We start from the raw sequence: 22,564 nt of genomic DNA, 5'->3' as shown, positions 1-22,564 counted from the left end.
ATTTCTCAAAAGAGACCTTACAGGCAAGAAGGGGCTGGAAAGAAGTATTCCAAGTCATGAAAGGCAAGGACCTACATCCAAGATTGCTCTATCCAGCAAAGCTTTCATTTAGAATGGAAGGGCAGATAAAGTGCTTCTCAGATAAGGTCAAGTTAAAGGAGTTCATCATCACCAAACCCTTATTATATGAAATGTTAAAGGGACTTATGTAAGAAAAAGAAGATAAAAAACATGTATAGTAAAATGACAGCAAACTCACAATTATTAACAACCACACCTAAAACAAAACTAAAAAAAAACTAAGGAAATAGCTAGAACAGGAACAGAACCACAGAAATGAAGATCACATGGAGGGTTAGAAACAGGGGAGTGGGAGGAGGAGAAGGGGGGAAAAGGCACAGAGAATAAGTAGCAGAGACAGTAATTAGAAAATAGACGGGGAGGGTAAGAATAGTATGGGAAATGTAGAAGCTAAAGAACTTATGACACATGGACATGAACTAAAGGGGGGAAATGTGGGTGGGAGCGGGTGTGCAGGGTGGGGGGAATGCAGGGGGAAAATGGGACAACTGTAATAGCATAATCAATAAAATATATTTTTTTAAAAAAGACTAACCCAATTTTAAAATGAGCAAAGGATCTAAACATTTCTCCAAAGAATATATACAACTGGCCAAAAAACACATGCAAAGATGCTTAACATCATTAGTTATAAGGAAAATAACTCAAAACCTCCATGTGATACCACTTCACACCCAAAGGATGGCTATAATCAAAAGGACCAACAATAACAAGTATTATCAAGGATGTAAGGAAAGTGGAATCCCCATAGACCATTGGTGGGACCGTTGGTGGGAATGTAAAATTACACAGCTGCTTTGGAGAACAGTCTGGCATTTCCTTAAAAGGTTAATTGTAGGCCCTGGCTGCTGTGGCTCAGTGGACTGAGTGCAGGCCTGTGAAGCAAGGGGTCATTCGTTCGATTCCCAGGCAAGCCACACACCTAGGTTGCAGGCCAGGTCTCCTAATGGAGGGCATGCAAGAGGCAACCACGCTTTGATGTTTCTCTCCCTTTCTTTCCCCCTCCCTTTCCCTCTAAAAATAAAGAAATAAAATATTTTTTTTAAAAAGTTAATCATAGTTACTGTATCACTCAGCAATGCCACTCCATACCCAAGAGAAGTGAAAGCATGTTCACAGAAAACATGTTCACATGTTCACAAGTAAATAGCCCTAAGTGGAAATGACGCAAATGTCCATCAATTGATAAACAAAATGTCCATTAGTATCATTTAGCCATGAAAAAGAATAAGGTACTGACACATGCTACATCATGGGTCAACCTTGAAAACATTATGTTAAGTGAAAGAAGCCAGTCACAGAAGATCACACATTGTATGATTGTGGACAATGAAATGTCCACAACAGGCAAATCCAGGGACAGAAAATAGACAGTGGTTTCCAGAAACTAGAGAGGGAGGGATGGAGAGTGACTACTAATGAGTATGGGTTTCTTTTCAAGGTTATAAAAATATTCAGAAATTAGTGATGGTTGTACAATTCTGCAATTATGCTAAAAACCACTGTATTTATACTAAAATTCACACTTTAAAAGGGTGAATTTTATAGTATGTGAATTATATCTCAATAAATACAATTTAAATAGTTGCATGTGGCAACTGTGTTGGTCACTGCGGCTCTGAAAGAAGGCACTGTTGGATCTCAGGGATGAGAAGCATGCGAATGTACTCTCTCAGGAATCAAATGAAAAGAGATGGAGAATACACACACAGCCACTTGCCTCTACAGAGGCAGAAGGGAGTATGCATGGTCCACTTTATTCAGGACCATGAAAGCTACAGATATGGGGCAGTTCTCCATTCTTGAGTTCTGAGAATAATCAAACCTAAGTGTTTCACTGAATGTAGCAAATATGAAGGGATCAAGGCTCTAGCCTCCTTGTAACTAACTTTCTTCTCTAGCCTGCCGACTGTATCCTGTATTCCCATCACCAAGACTGGCTAAAGTGTAGCTGCCATTCAGTTTTAGGGATCACAGGGCTGTGTGGAATTGGGTTAGCTGTGATCCTGGCATCGTACCAGAGGTGGGAAGGGACGTGGACATAAAAGTTTACAGCACAGAAAATATTACAGGAGAAAGAGGCAGAAAATAATACGGAGTGGGCTTTTTCTCTCGTGAAAGGGACATTCTTAGGTGCTTTCTAAACATGGGACCAATTTAAGTCATGAAACCCAGCTCTATCTTGCATGGAAGTTCATCAGTGGTCACATTGGGATCTGTCTACTATAGGAAGCTCTGAAAGGGATAGAAAAGTAGGCAGTAGAATAGTCCTATTGTGTAGTGCATTGTCAAATAGTCATTAACAGAAAATAAAAACATACTTCTTATGTAGCATCATTACCATTCTTGTTAGTGAAATTTGTTGGGGAACAAAGATCTATCACATACAATATTAAAAATAAACCCAACACCTGGTGTACGGCTTTTCGGAACCACGAATGCTTTGATGGAGATAGAGGACTGATGAGAAGAAGAGAGGAGGCACAGAGTAGTTACCTGTCCCAGCCAATTTGGTGGGTGGTTCCAGAAGGAATGGGGATTTTTCCCACTGATGGGGGCTAAGCTCGTCCTGAGGTCCTGCCTGGGAAGGCTCCTCCAGACAAGTTTCCCTAGGATATCTCCTAGGAGTTTGCAACTGAAAGTCTGGCAGTTCCTGTTCTCCAAGCTGAGATCCAGTTTTCTCCAAGAGCACCTTCTGCCCCTGCATGCAAACAGCCACCTAAAAACAAGCCCCATGAATTAGAGTACAGCCAGAGAACTGACTGAAGGCAGCTTGATCTCTCTTTTGACCCTTTATCCTGGAATTCCTGGTAACAGCATACCGGTCAACTTTGATAGACACTGCTGAAACTCTCAAAGGAGGCACAGGGAGAAACATGGAGAATAACCAGAATGAAGCTGCTTCAAATACTTGAGTGGATACTCCTAAAGCTTGGGTCTTGCTCAAGGACTGTTGTCAAAGTCATCGGAGAGCAGACACAGACATTAGGGTTAGCCATGACTTTGGCTCAGCAGATTCCCACCTTATGCCCAACTGTCTTCCTACTTCTGAAAACAGGCTCTATAGGACTGGAAAGCAATACAGTGGGGACCATTAAAAACCACTCTTATCTAATAAATTGTTCTTTCCCGAGGCTCTCCTGGTAAGGACATCCAAGTAGTAGCAGGGGTCTAAGAGGACTGCCCCACTCCTGTTCCCTGCTTCCATTCCCAAAAGCACACAGTTGTGTTCTTCGTGCTTAGGGCTGGACTTTGGTTTGACTTGGGGGGTGAGGGGTTGGAAGGAATATTAGTCAAATGAGCTGTGAGTTACTGATTCAAAGGTAATTGCAAGACAATTCACTGGAATAAGATCCAATGAAGTTCCCCCAAAACCAAATTCCTACCCAGCAGGTAAGAATTCCAATTGTAGAAAAACTTCAAGAGGAATGGATGGGCAGAGATCTTTCAACAAAGAATCAATAACCTTACTCTTTCTTCTACCTCCTCATTGGAGTGCCAATGACTGGGCTTTATGAAAACCTGGTACATCTGGGGGAAGGAGGGCTGTACCCAAAAATAGGGGTACAGAAGACATGTTTGAAGCCATTGGTCCATTTCTGGGCTCTATCTAGGGAGGGGTCCAGAGACCAAACACTACCCAGATGAAAAAGAAATCCTGGGGACCATTAGAGAAGACCCTCCTTACCCACTGCTTTGGTCTCTTGGCTGCTCTGTGAAAATCTTCCACCAGAGTCACCATCTCCTTGCTGTTCATTGGACATCGATGCCTGACCCGAGCCTGGATCTCTGGGGGCAGGATGTTCAGAAACTGCTCCAGCACCAGTAGCTCCAAAATCTGCTCCTTGGTGTGCACCTCGGGCTGCAGCCACTGCCAGCAGAGCTGTCGGAGACGGAAGAGTGCCTCTTGGGGTCCAGACACTTCTTGATAACAAAACTGTCTAAAGCTCTGGCGGGACACCTCAGGATCCGGGCAGTCTTTTTGCAGAGATGCTCCCCGCTTTTCTTCTAGCTTTGTTATGATGTGTCTCTCTTGCTTTGAGGAAGCCTGAATGTGGGACTGAGAGCTCAAAGTTATCTCCATCTTAGCCGCCATTTTGGGGCTCAGGAGGCAGCCTCTGTCTCCTTGTAAACAGCTCAAGCCTAAGGGATCATGGCCTTGAAGAAGTCTTTCCGACTGCTGGAAAGATGCTAGAAACGAAGTTCTTCTGAGGATGTTGAGGAGAGGATGCAGATCGGGTCTAATTAAGTTACCCCAATATAAAATTCCTGCCCAAAAGGACAGGGCCTTCTCATTCGTTGGCCTTGACCCCAAACTCTTGAATACGACACAGTCCCCGGCAGTGGAAAGAATCTGTCTTTTCGTCAGTTTCTAGAACTGTCCTGTGAAGGGGAAGAGTCATAACGTCCTAAAGGGAAACTGGGGGAAATACTGCTTTTATTTCGGCAATAAGCACACGAAGTCTCGGGGGCGGGGGGCAGGATGCGCAATATGACCTAAGGGGCTGACAGCAATCCCTACGAAAAGTTCAAGCTGTCAGCCAGGTAGACTGCACCAACTGTTCGGCATTCTGGTTAGGTAGACCTCCGGCATTTCGCCGCGAACTGCAGGATGATCTCAGGCAGGCCGCGGCGCACTCCGGGGGCTGGGAGATAGCGAAAGCCCGGGCTCACGAGCAGGATGGTTAGAGGCACAGTGGCAGTTCGTTTCAGGGGATCCGAAGGCCCAGCCGCTCCAGCCTCGGAGAGCGCCAGTCTCGGGCCCCGGGCTTGGCAAAACTCCTGCACTTGGCTCAACTTCCTGGCCGAGTGCAAGCCCAGGCTGGCCCCTGGTAAGGCAGAGTCGCCGACAAACCCGCACCCCGCACCCACCTGCAGCGGACTCACCTCTCAGGGGACCAGGAAACCAGAACCCAGGAGCCAGGGCTAGGGGCGGGGCAAATGCCGCACTTCGCCGACACGCCCACTGGCTGCGGAGGAACTACGCCGCGGGAGAGCCCGCCTATCCCCTAGAAGGATTGGCTCCTCCGGGGCAGTTTCTGCTGTCTATTGGTTGCTGTATCTGTCGATGCTGGTGAGGAATGGTGCCCAGCCGACAAAGTGCACCCCGGGAGTCGTAGTCCGGTGTCAAAGCCTGTGAACACTCTAGGGCAAAGAACACACCAATGCTGTAGCTGGCGCGCTGACAGACGGGCCCCGCGGCTGAACGAGTTTGGAGAGTCGTGAATGCGTGTGTCTGATCAGACACACGCACTCACGACTCTCCAAACTCTCCCTACTTGCTGCAGCCCGGGGGCGCGCAGCTGGGCCACACACCGGCCTGGGTGCCCTCTGCCGCCAGAGTCTTTTCAGTGCAGTCGGGCCATGCCCGGGAGGCTCTCGCTTGCTCCGCTGTCACCTTTCTGCGCCCAGGTGCCCTCCGTCCATCAGAGATAACCAGTGCGGGTTCTGATCTGTGCGCCCGAATCCGGACTCCTTCTGGCCTTTGACCCTGATCATCTCATCTCTGTCTCTCGGCAGCGGGAGCCTGCGGGTGTTTTCCTACACCACTTCAGCCGCAGTACCGAACCTTAGCATCCAGTGCTCTAGGAGTACTCACTGAGTGCATCATTGCCGAGTGACAGTGAATCAGTCTGGTCCCCATTCTCATCCTGCTTTCCACTGAGTGGATCATCTCCAGAGGGAAACAAGTTTTGAGGGGACCAGAATTTTAAAATTAAGTATGAATGGAATGGGATGTCAGAGGTTCAGAGGAGTGTTGGCTCCGCCTTCTTCGTGAAACTAGCATTTATTGCCCTGACTGGTGTTGGCTCAGTGGATTGGACGACGTCCCGCAAACCGAAGGGTCGCCAGCCCTGTTCCCACACAGGGCACATGGCTGGGTTGCGGGCTAGGTCCCCAGCTGGGGGCGTGCAGGAGGCAATCGATTGATGCTTCTCTCTCACATCCATGTTTCTCTCCCTCTCTTCCTCCCCCCTCTCTAAAAATAAATAAATAAAATATTTAAAAAATAAACTAGCATTTATTATTCTTTTAGATAAAATGCTGGAGTATGTAAATGTGTAAGGTAAGGGGGGATGTGAGGCCTGCTCCTTTTTTTGTTAAAAAGGAATGTTAACATCACCTTTGATTCCTCTATTTCTAGCCCCTACTGCCACATTGAAATGTAAAGAGAGTATAAATGCAGTTCAAGTTCTTTGGAAGAAAGCCAACCTGAATCTCTTTTTTTAAATTCCTGTAAACAGGCTTATCCCTTTTGTGGAAGAGAAGTGGAATGTTGAGTGGGACATAATTAAAGATGGTTCCAGTCTTACATCTTCCCAATTTAGCAATTCACAGGAAACTCAGAACGTCTCCCACTGTACCTGTGTGTAAAATCTCAGAGAAGAATTTTGACAGGCCCAGCCTTTTTCAGGTATCCACTCCTGGAGTAGGTAGAAGAGTACTGTGATGATGAGTAGTCCCACCAGAGCCAATGGAATAGATGGGCTCTTTCAAAAAGGAAGATGCTGCAGCTGTCAGAAGTGGCAAAGGAATGCTGGGGAAGGGGCCAACATACAGCACACCATAACAGTCATTTATCATCCAGATTTTATGTGATAGTGGTGGTAGAGAGGAGGGTGTCACAGTAATAAAGAAGTTAACGAGAGGCACTCACGTTCTATTATCTTCTTAAGAGAAGGTGGCAATTGGGAAGGAATTTTTGAGGGTAGGAAAGGGCAGGGACAAAACCCAGACATGGGGACCATGAGAAGGAACAGCTGCACTACACTGTGAGTAGTTTGAAGAATTCCTTAGCAGAGAGAAATCTGGTTGAAAGAAAAGTATGTTTTTTGATATTTCTAGTGCTTTGGGGCCGTGGGCTTGCATTGTAGGAGGGAGTAAAGGATAGAAATAAATCTCAAGAAGCAGAGGGAAAGAATACGGAATAGTTTTATGCTATATTTTTCCCATTTTTCCTTCAAAGTTAAGCCTTTTCCAACTGTGTTTCTGCACAATCTCTGCGTCAGTCTCAAGTCTCTGATTCCTTTCATTGGTATCCAGGAGAACTGCTTCCCGATATGAAAAGAAACGGAATTTAATCCTCAGGGTGGAAGTGGCAACCAGTGAGCCAGTTCATGAAGTGAATGATGGCTGCAACAAAGACTCCCCAAGCACACCCATCACCAAGCAAGTACTCCACACAGGGACAGAAATTAGCTCTTCATAGCAACAGCCTTGACTACGAAGCTTCTTCCCACTAATGATTCAGGCAATTCTGCTATCAGGAGGTAGCTGGCCCCTTTGAAGCTTTTAGCACACTCTTGGAACACAGCTGAGGCCTAAGACACCCTCGAAAGAGCAAATCCTGGAGCTGCTGGTGTTGGAGCAGTTTCTCACCATCTTGCCAGAGAGGATCCAGACCTGAGTGCAGAAGGGGTGTCCAGAAAATGGTGAGAAATTTGCCCTGGCTGGTGTGGCTCAGTGGACTGAGAGCTGGCTTGTGAACCTAGAGGTTGATGGTTCGATTCCCACTTAGGGCACATGCCTGGGTTGGGAGCAGGCAAGAGGCAACCAATCTATGAATCTCTTGCCCATTGCTGTTTCTCTCCCTCTCTTTCTTCCTTTCTTCCTCTCTCTCTGAAAGTAGATAAAACCTAAAAAGGAAAAAAGAAAATGGTGAAGAAGCTGTGCCCTCTGGTTGAGGGTGTACAAAGAGTACCTGGGCAACAGTTGAGAAAAGGAAGCCAGAATCTTCTGGTTTTGATAGTAAGAAGTTGGGGTGAGGAGCACAGGAATCTAGTCACTGGTCACACTAGCTCTATGCCATTCACCAAACTACTAGGTAGCTTGAGTTGGTCCTGTGCCCTAAGTCTATGTGGGAAGATTTTCACATTTGCTGAAATAACTTGGACATTCAAAAATTTAGTCAATGTTTAGCCTCTAATTAAAATAAAAATACTCAGAACAGTTCTCTAAAAAAAAAAAACTCTCTGAATGAGTATGAATGAAGCCCAACACAAAATAGTACATTTATTTCAAATATTGTGAGATTTTTTTAAGTGACAATGATATGCCATCTATTGGGGGGGGGTTAATTTTATTTATTTTTTATCCTCACCCTAGGACATACTTATTGATCTTAGACCAGGGACTGAACCCACAGCCCAGGCATGTGCCCTGACTGGGAATCAAACCCTCTACCCCTTGGCCCATGGGACGACATTCCAACCAAGTGACCCACATTGGCCAGGGCAATATTGGGGATTTTATATTGAACAAGACAGGCGTGGCGCCTGGCCTCCTGGACCCTGCATTCCTTGGAGGAAACACGATATGCAAATGAATAAAGATGCAGATAAGTGCTCTGGAAGAATGAGCAAGGTGATTTAATAGAAGATGACTGTGGGGGAGTCAGGTAGTGGGGCAAAGTCCTCAGAGGGGATGTCAGTGCTGGGATGTGAGAAGGAGCTGGCTGTGCCTGGAGCGGAGAGGAGAGCACTGCAGCCCTAGGCACAGCACACTTCAAGAGCCTCAGGTCGGGAGGACTTTGATGTTTGATAAAGAAGGGAGGGTTTGTGGCTATAGCTTTCAGGATCAAGGAGAAAAATGATATGAGACAAAGTGAGAGAAGGCAGGGGCCATGTCATGCAGGGCCTTTTAGGCTGTCAGAATAATTTGGGTTTTATTCTGTGCATAGTGGGAAATCACTGAAGAGTGATGAACAGGGATGGAAGTGATGTTACATTTTTAAAAGATCTACTGGCTTTTCTGTAGAGAGAAAATGGATTAGACTTGCAGGGTGTCCCATGGGTCCATGGGCTGCATGCAGTCTTGGATGTAGGTCTTTGGATTTCATGACTTGGAATATTCTTTCCAGCTCCTTCTTGCCTGTAAGGTCCCTTTTGAGAAATCAGCTGACATGCAGCCCAGGATGGCTATTAATGTGCCCCAAGACAAAATCATAAATTTACTTAAAATATTATGAGTTTTTTTGTGATTATGTGTCACAATGTATTTAATACATGGCCTAAGACAGCTCTTGTTCTTCCAGTGTGGCCCAGAGACGCCAAAAGCTTGGAGACCCCTGGAGAGGGTCCGGCAGCAGAAAGGATGCAGGGCAGACAGTTAAGGTGCAATGACAGCAGTTCGGACAGGCTGGAGAGTACACAGAGAGAATGAGGAGCAATGTAGGGGGGTCTTCTGAAAGTGGAATGGATTGCACTTTGTCACGTATGAATTTGTGGGGAGAGGAAATGCTGGTGGTGCTGACATCACAGGAGCTTCCTCGAGTGGAAGCAGACACTCCCACTTCCAACACATGTATCACTTTTGACACTTCTGGTGTGTCAGGCTCTATACTAGGTGCTTTCATATTGATGATTGGTTAAAGTGATTGGGACCAAATTCTGTTCATTTTTATTTTTATTTTACAGTGGCCCTGGGAATATTTCTCTTCTGCTTCCCTATGTGTCACGTTCTTTTCTAATGCTACTCTGCGGGCTTGTAAAGTGCAGCTTCAGCAGGAAGGTGTCGTGACAGGTGATGATGTCTGTTCTCAGGATCTGGGTCCTGGGAAGGACTTGAAAGTGTTCTCAAAGAGACAGCCGCTTTGGGAACAGCCAGCGAATCACTGAGATTCCATCTGAAACAGAGAGTTCATCCTAAGAAACAGACTTTGAAGGGGTCCTGGAGCACAGGTAAGCAGAAGCCTGCACCCTCACCTGAGGTGGGGCAGGAGCAATAGCCTGTAGGAAATGCAGGTCTGAGCTTGAGTTTGCCCCTGGGTTCCAGATTAAATGCCTTTGAAATATACCTAAAAAACAATATGTCAAATCAGTTGATGGTAGTAGCACATAAGTAGGGTAGAGATCTGTTATGTGTTAGCCAAATTCTCTTTTATTACAATTTAATTCTACTATTTTGTATCAGTTGTATTAAGGTGAACATGTTTGCAGTGACCTTCTGCAGTTCTTTATATACTCAAAGACACTGAATAAATCGCCTGCCCATCCATCTTAATCTCTTCCAGAATACACCCCTCTTATTATTGTTGTCTTTCTTCCAAAGCTCTATTTTTGTTTTTATTTATCTCATTTTTTCAGAAAAAATGTAATTAAAGAAATTTTTTCTTAATTTAGGTGAATTCACATCATATAAAATTAGCCATTTTAAAAATATATTTTTTACTGATTATGTTATTTTTTTTAAATGAACTGTTCAATTTATACAAAAAATTTTAGGACAAGTAGTTTATATACATGCCTCAAGCTTAAGAAACAGCTCCCTATTTTTTTTTCTATTTTTCAAGTACAGTTTTCAGTCTATTACTCCCATCCCATCCCACCCCCCATCCTCCCCCCTCCCTCCCATTTCCACCCTTCTCAGTTGTTGTCCATGTATCCTTTATATAGGTTCCTCTAAATCCCTCCCTTATTTCCCCTGAAATTCCCTCCCCTCTCCCCTCTGGTCACTGTCAGCCTGTTCTCTATTTCAGTGTCTTTGTGATTATGTTATTACCGTTGTCCCATTTCCCCCCTTCATTCCCCTCCACCCTGCACACCCTCTTTCTCCCACATTCCCCCTCTTTAGTTCATGTCCATGTGTCTTAAGTTCTTTAGCTTTTACATTTCCCATACTATTCTTGCCCTCCCCCTGTCTATTTTCTGCCTGCCATCTATGCTACTTATTCTCTATACCTTTCTCCCCTCCTACTCCCTCTCCCCTGTTGCTAACCCTCTATGTGATCTCCATTTCTGTGGTTCTGTTCCTGTTCTAGCTGTTTCCTTAGTTTTTTTTTTTAGTTTTGTTTTAGGTGTGGTTGTTAATAACTGTGAGTTTGCTGTCATTTTACTAGACATGTTTTTTATCTTCTTTTTCTTAGATAAGTCCCTTTAACATTTCATATAATAAGGGCTTGTTGATGATGAACTCCTTGAACTTGCCCTTATCTGAGAAGCACTTTATCTGCCCTTCCATTCTAAATGAAAGCTTTGCTGGATAAAGCAATCTTGGCTGTAGGTCTTTGGATTTCATGACTTGGAATACTTCTTTCCAGCCCCTTCTTGCCTACAAGGTCTCTTTTGAGAAATCAGCTGACAGTCTGATGGGTACTCCTTTGTAGGTGACTATCCCCTTATCTCTTGCTGCTTCTAGAATTCTCTCCTTCATTTTAGTCTTGGCTAATGTAATTATGATGTGCCTTGGTGTGTTCCTTCTTGGGTCCAACTTCTTTGGGACTCTCTGAGCTTCCTGGATTTCCTGGAAGTCTATTTCCTTTGCCAGACTGGGGAAGTTCTCCTTTATTATTTGTTCAAATAAGTTTTCCACTCGTGGCTGTTTCTTTCCCCCTTCTGGTACCCCTATAATCCGGATGTTGGAACATTTAAAGATGTCCTGGAGGTTCCTAAGCCTCTCCTCATTTTTTTGAATTCTCATTTCTTCATTCCTTTCTGGTGGGATGTTTTGTTCTTCCTTCTGGTCTATTCCATTGATTTGAGTCCCGGTTTCCTTTCCATCACTGTTGGTTCCCTGTGCATCTCCCTTCATTTCAATTAGTTTAGCCTTCATTTGTTCATCTAGTTTGTCACTAAAATCAACCAGTTCTGTGAGCATCCTGATCACTAGTATTTTGAACAGTGTATCTGATAGGTTGGCTATCTCTTTGTCACTTAGAAGTATTGGCTCTGGGGCTTTGAGTTCTTCTTGAGCCATATTTTGGACTGCTCACACCTGTTATGTATGAGGGGCAGAGCCTTAGGTGTTCCCCAGGGTGGGGCAACCCAAGTCTCTGGGTTGTGATGCTGTATGTGGGGGCTGGGTCTGAGAGGGGGGAAAATGGTGGTTTGCTCCACTCTCTGTTGCACCTCAGTTCCTTCTGCCACTTCCCCCAGGCAAACCGAGCCTTTCTGGTGCTGATTCCCATGTGGGTGGGCTTGTGTGCATTCTAGGACTCTGTGGGTTTCTCCAACAAATTTTTCTGTGAGGGTGGGAGTCTCTCCCTGCACCTCACCCCCCACAAGTGTTTTCAATTGGTGTTATGAGGCTTTATTTCCCAGCGCTGGGACCCTGGGTTGCGCAATCTGTCTCACTCCCCAGTTATCTGTGCGTGAATGGGGCACTGCTGCCTGGTCAGCCAGCCACCTTGTGCACAGTGCCCTGCTTCTCAATCGCCACCTCGCTGGGTCTGCCGTTTGCTACCCCATGCCCGGGGTTTGCCAGCTGCTGCCTGGGTGCCCAGGGTCTGCCTGGTGCTACCTTGCGCACCTGGGATGCCTTGCACGCTTGGTGTCACTGCTTCCTGTGCCATGACCCCTCTCTGCTCGGGCACCCAACTCCACCCCATCTACTGGTCTGGATGAATGTGTCTATTTTAACTCCTTGTTTGTCAGACTTCCATACGGTTCAATTTTCTTTCAGTTTTCATTGTTACTTTGTTTCTGATTGTTGTTGTCCTTATTTTGGTTGTTCGAGGAAACACAGTGTGTCTACCTATGCCTCCATCTTGGCTGGAAGTCTAAAATTAGCCATTTTTAGAAATATTTTTAAATTTATTTTTAGAGAGAGAGAAAGGGAAGGAGAAAGGGGGGAAAACATCAATGTGCTTGAGAAACATCATTCAGTGGCCTCTCACACACCTCCAGCTGGGGACCTGGCCCATAGCCCAGTCATGTACCCTGGCCAGGAAATGAACCTGCAACTTTCCAGTTCACAGGCTGGCACTCAATGCACTAAGCCACACAAGCCAGGGCTAAAATTAGTCATTTTCAAGTGAACAATTCAGTAGCATTTAATACATTAAAAAGGTTATACACTAACTACTGCTGGCTGGTTCCGAAAGATTTTATACCCCCACAAGGAAATGCTATACCCATTAAGCAGTTGCTTTTCGTTGCTTCTCTGTGGATTTGCCTGTTCTGGACATTTCATAGAAGTAGAATTCTATAATACATGACCTGTTGTGTCTGGCCTCTTTCATTTAGTATGTTTCCAGCATATATCATTACTTCATTCCTTTTCATGGCTGACTCATATTCCATTGCATGGATAGACCAAGACTCTGAATTTAGAAATCTCTTTCCAAGAAGCACTCTGGCTCCATACCTTTTTAGATAGCCTAAAGACCACCACTTCTTTTTCTGCTGAATTGAAAGCTGCCATTACAAGTTGCTAAATAAGTTTTGAAACCTAGCTCATCTATATAGAACTCAAATCCTGGAGGAAAACTTGGTGTCTTCATGGTGTTTAAATTGGCAAGCATCTGTTGATGAAATGGATAATTGTCTAAGAAGTTTATTTACCTTTGTATTTTTTAAAGATTATATATTTATTTATTTATTTTTAAAGAAGAGAAGGGAGGGAGAGAGGGAGAGAAACATCAATGTGTAGTTGCCTCTCATGCACCCCCTGCTGGGGACCTGGCCAGCAACCCAGGCATGTGCCCTAGACTGAGTATGCAACCAGTGACTCTTAGGTTCACAGACCAGCACTCAGTCCACTGAGCCACACCAGCCAGGGCTGCTTTTGTATTTTTTACGTAATGTAAATAGTCTCTTTGCCACTCAACATTTATTTATTTTTTAATCCTTGGGAAACCTGTGCTCTCTGGTGTGTGATTTCTGGGGCTCTGGGGTCTGTAAGTTAAGCAGGGGCGGGCAGGACTCATTGGGTTCCAAGTCTGCTTCCTTCACTCACCGTTCCCATAGGCTACTCGGATCCTAAGTGTTGGAACTTTCAAATGTCCTCTGAAGCCCATCAGTAATCATCAAAACGAACCGTTTCCTTTGTAGAATTCTTAAAGGTGGAGATCTGGGAAAGAATACATTATCTTGGTCTGAAATAAATAAAAGGTCTGAGATAAATAAAAATACCACATTACTATGGTATTTTTAAGAGCATGTGGTTGTCTCTAGTATTTGGCTATAGGACATTCCATCCCCTGCCACCATTTTAAATTATATTTTATTTTTGATTTTAGAGAGAGGGGAAGGGAGGAAGGGAAACTCACAACATAGGCATATGCCCTGACTGGGAATCAAACCGGTGACCTTTTAGTTTGTGGAACAATGCCCAACCAACTGAGCCACACCAGCTGGGGCAGCACCCGCTCCAACACACACAATTATTGTCTTAAATTTTTTCTTTTGATAATATGTACATATTTCTTTGGGGTTAAAACAATTTTAAAAGGGGGACTTCCGCCAAGATGGAGGCATAGGTGGAAACACTGTGCCTTCTCCCACAACCAAGTTTGGATACAACAAAAGTTTTGGAGAACTAAGACACACCCAGAGGCCAGAAAACCAAATTATACGGAAGTCCGACAGCTATGAACCGTTCAACGGGGACGGTAAGAGAGGCAGAGCCAGCAGCCGAGCAGGGTCGGGAAGGACAGACCTAGGAGCGCAGGCAGCCCAGACCTAGTTGGGGTGCGGGGCAGACTGACCAAGGTCACACATTTGCGCACAGTGAGATGGACCACGCAGGCCCCAGGGGGCGAACTCAGTGGTGGAGGGCTGACAGCGGTGGCACACTCGCGTGCAGTGGAGTGGGGCGCGTGGCCCTGGTGACGGTGGTGGCTGCAGTGCTGGTGAGGGTCGTGGCGGCGGGCGCCGGAGGGAAGCCATTGTCCCTCTTTGACCCCGCCCCCACATACAACGTCACAACCCAGTGACTGAGTTGCCCTGCTCTGGTGAACACCTAGGGCTCCAATCCTCCTGCTACGGAACAGGCACGAACAGCCCAAAAGATGGCACAGGAACTCAAAGTCCCAGAGCCAATAACTCTAAGTGACCAACAGATTGCCAGCCTCTCAGAAGCCCAATTTAAAACACTATTGATCAGGATGCTCACAGAATTGGTAGAGTACAGTCACAAATTAGAGGAACATATGAAGGCTAAACTAATTGAAATGAAGGGAGATGTCCAGGAAACCAATAGCGATGGAAAGGACACTGGGACTCAAATCAATGGAATAGACCAGAAGGAAGAACAAAACATCCCACCAGAAAGGAATGAAGAGATGAGAATTCAAAACAATGAGGAGAGGCTTAGGAACCTCCAGGACATCTTTAAACGTTCCAACATCTGGATTATAGGGGTACCAGAAGGGGGAAAGAAACAGCCACGAGTGGAAAATGTATTTGAACAAATAATAAAGGAGAACTTCCCCAGTCTGGCAAAGGAAATAGACTTCCAGGAAATCCAGGAAGCTCAGAGAGTCCCAAAGAAGTTGGACCCAAGAAGGAACACACCAAGGCACATCATAATTACATTAGCCAAGACCAAAATGAAGGAGAGAATCCTAGAAGCAGCAAGGGATAAGGGGACAGTCACCTACAAAGGAGTACCCATCAGACTGTCAGCGGATTTCTCAAAAGAGACCTTACAGGCAAGAAGGGGCTGGAAAGAAGTATTCCAAGTCATGAAATCCAAAGACCTACAGCCAAGATTGCTTTATCCAGCAAAACTTTCATTTAGAATGGAAGGACAGATAAAGTGCTTCTCAGATAAGGTCAAGTTCAAGGAGTTCATCATCACCAAGCCCTTATTATATGAAATGCTAAAGGGACTTATATAAGAAAGAGATGATGAAAAATATCAACAGTGAAAGGACAGCAAACACACAGGTATTAAAAACCACACCTAAAACAAAAGCAAACCAAGAGGACAGCTAGATCAGGAGTGGAACCATAGAAATGAAGAACACATGGAGGGTTAGAAACAGGGGGGTGGGAGGAGGAGAAGGGGGGAGAAGGCACAGAAAATAGCATAGATGGTAGGCAGAAAAGAGATGGGGGGGCGAGAATAGTGGGGGAAATATAGAATCTAAAGAAGTTGAGACACGTGGTTATAAACTAAGGGGGGAGAAGGGTGGGGGAGGGAGTGTGCGGGTGGAGGGGAATGAAGGGGGGAATAGAACAACTGTAATGGTATAATCAATAAACTATATTTTAAAAAAACAATTTTTAAAAAAGCTATTAAACAAAGAAGAATCTGGTGAAATAGACTTTTTTACACACAGTGAGGCCACTGGCTATGAAAGTCTTCCTCAGACTTGAGTGTGCATCACACTCATCTGGGGACATAGCAAAACAGATTTCTAGCCACCACTTCCAGACTTTCTGATTCAGTAGATCTGAGGTGGGGCCAGAGAATGTGCATTTGTGACAGATTCCCAGGTGCTGCTGATGCTGTTGGCCCAGGGACTCCACTCAGAAACTTCAGTTATGTGGAAGCCGCTCTCTAATACTGGATGTCTCTCCCCAAGCTTGGCTTACTCCACAGGCTGCCAGGAACCATCTCCAAAAGAGGGGTCTTTAAGACCAGGAGACAGGTGCCGTGCTCTGTATTACTGCGACCCGGGTGAGTTAGGGTGGACATTTTTGGTTTCTTGAAGTTCCCATTTCACCTTGCCCTGACTCTCACTCTAAAATTCATTCTTTCCCAGAGATATTAGACTTTAAGGTGGTCCACTGAGCTTTTCCTGAGTTGTTTTCTTATTCTGTCCACGCTGACATCTTCACATGACTGCTTACCTACCCTATCCTTCTCTCAGAGGCCTGACCACACTCGCCTTGCTTTGCCTCTGACCTGATGACTGTGGTGCTATCTCTGCCCCACCCCAAGGCTAGAGCAGAGCTATTTATCAGTAGCAGCCGCCCCCAGTGTTATTACAGGGGCCAGTCATGTGTGAGGACAGAACTGTATCCCTCTGTCAGGAAAGACAGACACACCTTGGTCCTATACCCAGGAAGGCCGTCTCTGCTGGGGTGTTATGTAGAAGGATGGCAAACATCTTGCTAGGTAAGGATCTGTATTCTCTCTAGGTCCAGAGTGGAGGTGCTCAGTTGTTCAGAGAGAAAGGGAGAGTCCGAAAGAACCTGAGAAGGAAGGAGACAAAGGCAGTGGGGAGTCTTTTAGGTAAAGGAAAAGAAGAAAAATACTGAGAGTAGGTAAGAAAAATAAAGAAAAAGAAGACAGAGAAAGGAAGATCCAGAGAGACACACACACAGAAAGGAAGACACAGACGGACACAGAGACTGAAAGGAACGGAAAGCAATGGAGTCAGAGGTCTCATGACAGGGATGGACAGCACATGTGAACCATGAGCAAGTGCTAGGGAGGGGCATGAGAAGAAAAGCAGTGGGGACAGAGAGTGTGAGGGGGTCAGTGGCAAGAGGGGGAGAAAAGACAGGAGGAGAAACACAGAACAGGAGACAGAAATTAGTGAGGCATAGACTGCAATGAATGGATGAAAGATGAATGAACATGTGCTCACACACAGAGCTGTGGTATCTTGAGTGACAGGAGATTAACAAAACAACCCAACCATGAGAGTCCACTTCTACGCCTAGGTCCTCGAAGAGGCACCAAGAGCCCTTTGTCATTCTCAGGACTGATCACTTCCCTTCCTCAAGTCAGTTCTGCCCCATGTGGGCTGCTCCTCTTCAGAGAAGCCTCCCTGACAATCAGTCAGAGACACTCTCTGCAGCTGCCTTTGGCCTTGATAACTCCTCCCTGCTTCTTTACATGCAAGGTTTCCCATTCATGGTCTGAATGTCATCTCTGGGCTGAGTCAGAGTAAACACACAGAGACCCAGATATTCACTACTGCAGAGTAAAGAAAAATTCTGAGTTTCCACTGAGAACTCTGAGTCACAACTGAGACTGGAGTTGAAGCCCATGAGACACTAGCAAAGGGGGAAGAAAAAAATAAAGAGTGATGCACAACAGCCAGACTTGGTGTATGGAAAAGTAGCAGGTATACTCTTGGCCACTAATGAAACCAGGACTTTCCTCTCTGTTTTTAGAGAGCCTTGGATTTTCCAAAAACTCCAGTGTACAACAGAGCCATCAACTATATGGGGAAGTGGCTGAGCTTTTCTGTGAACATTTTCCAGAAGTGGGTGTAAATAGGCAGAAGTGTCCTGTGATCAGCTCTTCTCTTCTCTGAATCTTTGCTTCCCTCCAAGACTTGCCCGTTCCCCAGATCCTCTTATGTGACCACACCCCCTTAGGGATTCCCACCATTGTGGAGACAGGCAAGCACTGCCTTAAGGGAAAACGAGTGGGATTCAGGATAATTAAAGAGAAATAAAAAAAGGGCAGCTTTAGTTAATACACTGCAGTCTTTCCCAGTTGGACAGGATGGTTTGTCTTCTGCGTGATGGTAGTCAGTTCCGGCATAGTTTTAGAAGTTTGTATGCTGGGCTGCTAGAACCCTGCATTGAGGTGTCCAGTCCTTTCTGATCTGACCTCTGTGTTCTTTGTCCTCTGGTGCAGGTATGCACAGGGGCAATGAGAACAAGACACTCCTGGCCACTCTCAGTAATTGTGTTTCATAACTCCAGAGCCGTTAGTAAACTACAGGCTGTGGGGGAATAAATCCAGGGGCAGGGTTTCCTGGGGACCCCAGAGCAGTGTCACACCAAGTTCCAAAGCCTACAGTCAGGTTACTGCAAAGTGAGGAGAGGTCACGTGCCGGAGCCATGTATCTTTCATGAAAAATCGATGCCCTTTCGAGCTCCTCTGCATCTCCTGTGGCAAGTGATGCTGTTTCTGGCCAAGAGGAAGGGACATGGAGTCTGGAAAGCTGAGTCAGCAGAACAGGGAGTTCACAGAGTTTGGAGAAGGTACTGCTGTGGATGGTATAGCCAGGGATGAAAAGGACTTCAGGGTTCCTGGCCAGGAAGTTAGGGGAGCTGACCTGCCAGTCCTCTTTCCAAACAGATTGAGTAAGACTCTTGGTTCTGATGGTCAAAGGATGGGAAAGTACACTTAGAAAGGGCTGTTTCTGCTCCTGGCCTTGTCTTCTTCTTGATGAGTAACATGCACAGGTCAGAGAGCTTTGGCTTTCATGCATTTGAAGGATGATTTCCCTTGCATTTTAGGGCCCTGATTTTGCATTTGCTGGTCTCTTTCAGAGTCCACAACATTTTTTTCTCATGCAGTTGCACTTCCTTTGCTTCCCCACATTGCCCAGTTAGGCCTCCAGCCCAGACTCTTTCTGCTTCCTTCCTTTCATACCCTAAGTCTGTGCTTGCCAGGTGTTCAGAAATGCTTTATTCTTCTTTGAGCTGCCCAAACTTGTGGTGGCCTATTAACATTCAGCTCCCAGAAGCTAAGCTATCAACAATGGTGACCACACCTATAGAAGAATGGGCAGTTGACACAGAGCCTCATTTTTTGCTTCAATTTTGTCATGTCAGAACATGCAAAAACTTACAGAATAAGAGTAAAGCAGGGAGATGTTCAATATATTTACAAGTGACCACAAATTTGGAGCTAAAAATTACAGTATTACAGTTGGAAAATAAAATTTAGGTGTTTTCTTAGCAGAAGACTGAGGCACACGAAAAATTCCAGTTAGGTATTTCTTCTTTATGGTAGTTGAATTGTAACTCTTTCCTCATTCCATTGTTTTCTTTCTTCAGAATCCAATGTAATTTTATTCTTCAGGTTTTGAGATGAAGAATGGGGTTTCAAAAGGGGATCTGAAATGGGATGATTCAGAAGAAGTAGAGATGAACACAGCTTCATAGAGAAAGTCTAGTGCAGAAGTCTTTTTGCCACTCTGAGCTAAAAACGTTCTGGGAGGCTGAGCCAATGTCAAGAAAGCAATGTAGACATTGTCCAGGGGAGAGTGAGGAGACAGCCCCATCCCAGGGGAGGATGAGTCACCAGAGACTGGACTGAGGAGAAGCCTTGGACACATCTCTTGTGTGGGAGAAAATGCTCTCAGAGTTCTCCCTCCTCTTATCACCAGTCAGCCCCTGAACTGGAAAAAGCTTCTAAATGTTACAGATGTGGGAAGAACATTAGCTGAGGTTCTTATTTTCTTTGGCATCAGAGACTCCACACATGAGAGAAGCCTCAGAAGTGCAGTGAGTGTGGACAAGGATCCAGTGAGTGCTCCAACCTCACTGCCCACAGGAGAACTCATACAGGGGAGAGACCATACCAAGGGGGGAATGTGGGAAAAGCTTCAACCAGAGCTCCAGCTTCATTGTCCACCAGAGGATCCACACTGGGGGGAAGCCTTGTCAGTGCACCATCTGTGGGAAGAGACTCAACAGTGGTTCCCAGTTTGGCACTCACTGGCGAGTTCACACTGTGGGGAGACTGTACGAGTGTGCCAAGTGTGGGAAAGGCTTCAGTGACAGATCCAACTTGACTGCCCCCCAGAAAACCCACAATGGGGAAAGGTCATACAAGTGCCTTTAGCTTGAGAGAAGCTTCACTAAGATCTCTGTCCTCAGCCCACACTGAGATACACATTACAGATTTATATCAGAGGAAGGAAGAGATGTGCAGTGTTTATAGAAAACCAGATGCATCAACTCTGTGTTCCTTAGAGCTTCATGTGTTTCTTAGACCTTCCCTCTGCTGTGGAGAGTTCTACTAGCCAGTCCCTGGCTTAGCAGTTCTTAGAGATTCTGACAACTGGATCTCAAGAACCATGTCCAGGAATAGAATCAACCTACAGAAGTAGAACTCTTTCTGTTTCTGCCCACAACTTCATGGTCTTGTTTCACTGTGGATTTCCATTTTGCTTCGTAGGGGAAGAAGGCTCTAAAACCCATAATAATCTGTGCCAGAAAACTTGAGTATTCTTGTTCTGAACATAGAAAGCGTGCCTAGTGGCCTGAGAACTGTTTCTGGGCCATGTCAGAGAAGGAATTCTCCCCCACCTGCTGGGGAGCACATCTAGAATTTTAGCAGCTTGGTTCTGTTCTAAAGCAATAATTGACCTCTAGGCATTTACTGTTTTATACTACTGCTGCCTTCCAGGCAGATCACTACTCTGCAATGAAGTCACCACCTAGAAGGGAACAAAGGAAAGGAAGGACAGGTTAAGCCATTTGGGCAATACTAAATCTAGGCGACCTGATCTTACAGCAAGTGCAATACCTAGTTTAAGTTTATAAGATTTCTCATTTTACCATCACCCTCAACCCAGTTTCTGGTTTCTTCTCTCTTACACAGGTTTTACAAGTTTGTAAGCACTGCTATTTATGATGAAAGTAAAGGCGTTTCTCCCTCCACTTCCTTGGCTTTTGGTTGTAGTTTTCTCAATTAGAAACTTTATACTCATGTTGAAGCCTGCTGGATCCTGATAGGGATCTAAGTATAGAACCTGTTTCAGGGCAGTAAGACATATAGAGACCGAATAAAGGGCAGGAAATGGGGAAAGGAGAAATAAAATTGGGTGGGAAGGGTTTGAACTGTCACCAAGAATGGAGATCATAGGCATAAGGAAAATGCAGGGACTGCATGAGATTCTGACAGCAGATGAAAGGAAGGCTGGGTACGAAGGGCAGTAGAAGCAACATCAAACTTACCAATTTAGAACAAGGCATAAATATTTAAGCTGTTGTGAAATATCCATGCATTTAAAGTGGCAGATAGATGGTACAGTGTCCATGGTTCTTGGCTTGAGCACTTGAGCTATTAGTACCTTAGCTAAGCTATGGTGAGAAGTAAGAGTGACATGGTCTCGGCCTGTCTAAGGAATTAAATACGAGCAAAGAAGAACACATACTCTACCTCAAAGGGAAAGAAGGAGAAGCAAATGCAGGACAGAAGGGTATACTTCAGTGTTTCCCCAGTTCGAGCCTTGCTGGTGCCACTACATGTTACCCTGCATACAACTTCCTTGAGCATGGCCCTTAGGACAAGCTTTGCAGGCCAGTTCCCAGTGTCACACACTTACCTCTACTTTACACAGGGGCAAAAAGGAACATCTTCCAAAATCCTTGGCAAGGGGGAAGAGTTGGGCTTGAATATGACCTGTTTGGGACAGCCTGACTTCATTGGAGATTCTTGGTGAGGAAAGGGATAGCCCATGGGATAGTTATATTATTGAAGGGCTTTGGATATGAGAACTCCAAGAAGTTAGAATTTATAAATGAGCAGAGCCAGTGAAAGTAAATGAATATGCTAAGGAAATACCTACTCACTGAGGCCTCGCTGTCAGTATTCTCCCACTCATGGGTGTGCAGTGGTCGGGAAACTGTGATGCAACCGTTGACCTCCTTGCAGTTTTAGATTGCCTCTACCCATCAAATTGTTTTATTCTTGAGTATACTGGGCAGAAAAAGGAACACAATACTAGAATTCATAACCCTTGCCCATGAACTATTTTGGATGGTCTGGAGTAGACAGGTAAGAATCAGGGAATTCATTCATTGAAGGAATATTTGATTGGTACCAGGTACTGTAGTAGGAGCTAGATACATGGCAGTGAACAGAGAGACGATCTTCTAGAAATATCCTCAGTGGACCTATCAGAGGCACCAGTACCACCCAGGCAGCACCACCTAGCCACCAATCCCCCAGGATTTGAATGTCAGCTCAGCAGGGCCTCTCTTCCAACCTTCCAAGTTCTGATACACACAAACTTTTTCTTGTATTCTCCCAATCCCATGTATGGTAGCTGCTGCCTATGGTTACGATCTCTGTTACCTTACTGTCTACTTCCCATTACCCAGCACGGCCTGTT

The 22,564-nt window shown here is 45.3% G+C and overlaps 1 protein-coding gene across 1 annotated transcript in view; it reads right to left on the bottom strand.

The window, feature by feature from the left end:
• The window catches only part of ZNF174 (zinc finger protein 174), a 47,744-nt gene that overhangs the window by 3,787 nt on the left and 21,393 nt on the right, over window positions 1-22,564 (bottom strand). Inside the window, 3 exon segments of the mRNA XM_037029931.1 lie at window positions 2,578-2,800; window positions 3,770-4,453; window positions 4,681-4,953. Coding sequence (XP_036885826.1) covers window positions 2,578-2,800; window positions 3,770-4,453; window positions 4,681-4,953 — 1,180 coding nt within the window.

This window comes from Sturnira hondurensis, unplaced genomic scaffold, assembly GCF_014824575.4.
Source record: "Sturnira hondurensis isolate 20B ecotype Veracruz unplaced genomic scaffold, ASM1482457v3 Scaffold0020579, whole genome shotgun sequence".
NCBI lineage: Eukaryota > Metazoa > Chordata > Mammalia > Chiroptera > Phyllostomidae > Sturnira > Sturnira hondurensis.
Note: the sequence above shows the minus strand (reverse complement) of the source record. Positions and strands in the feature narration are given on the sequence as shown.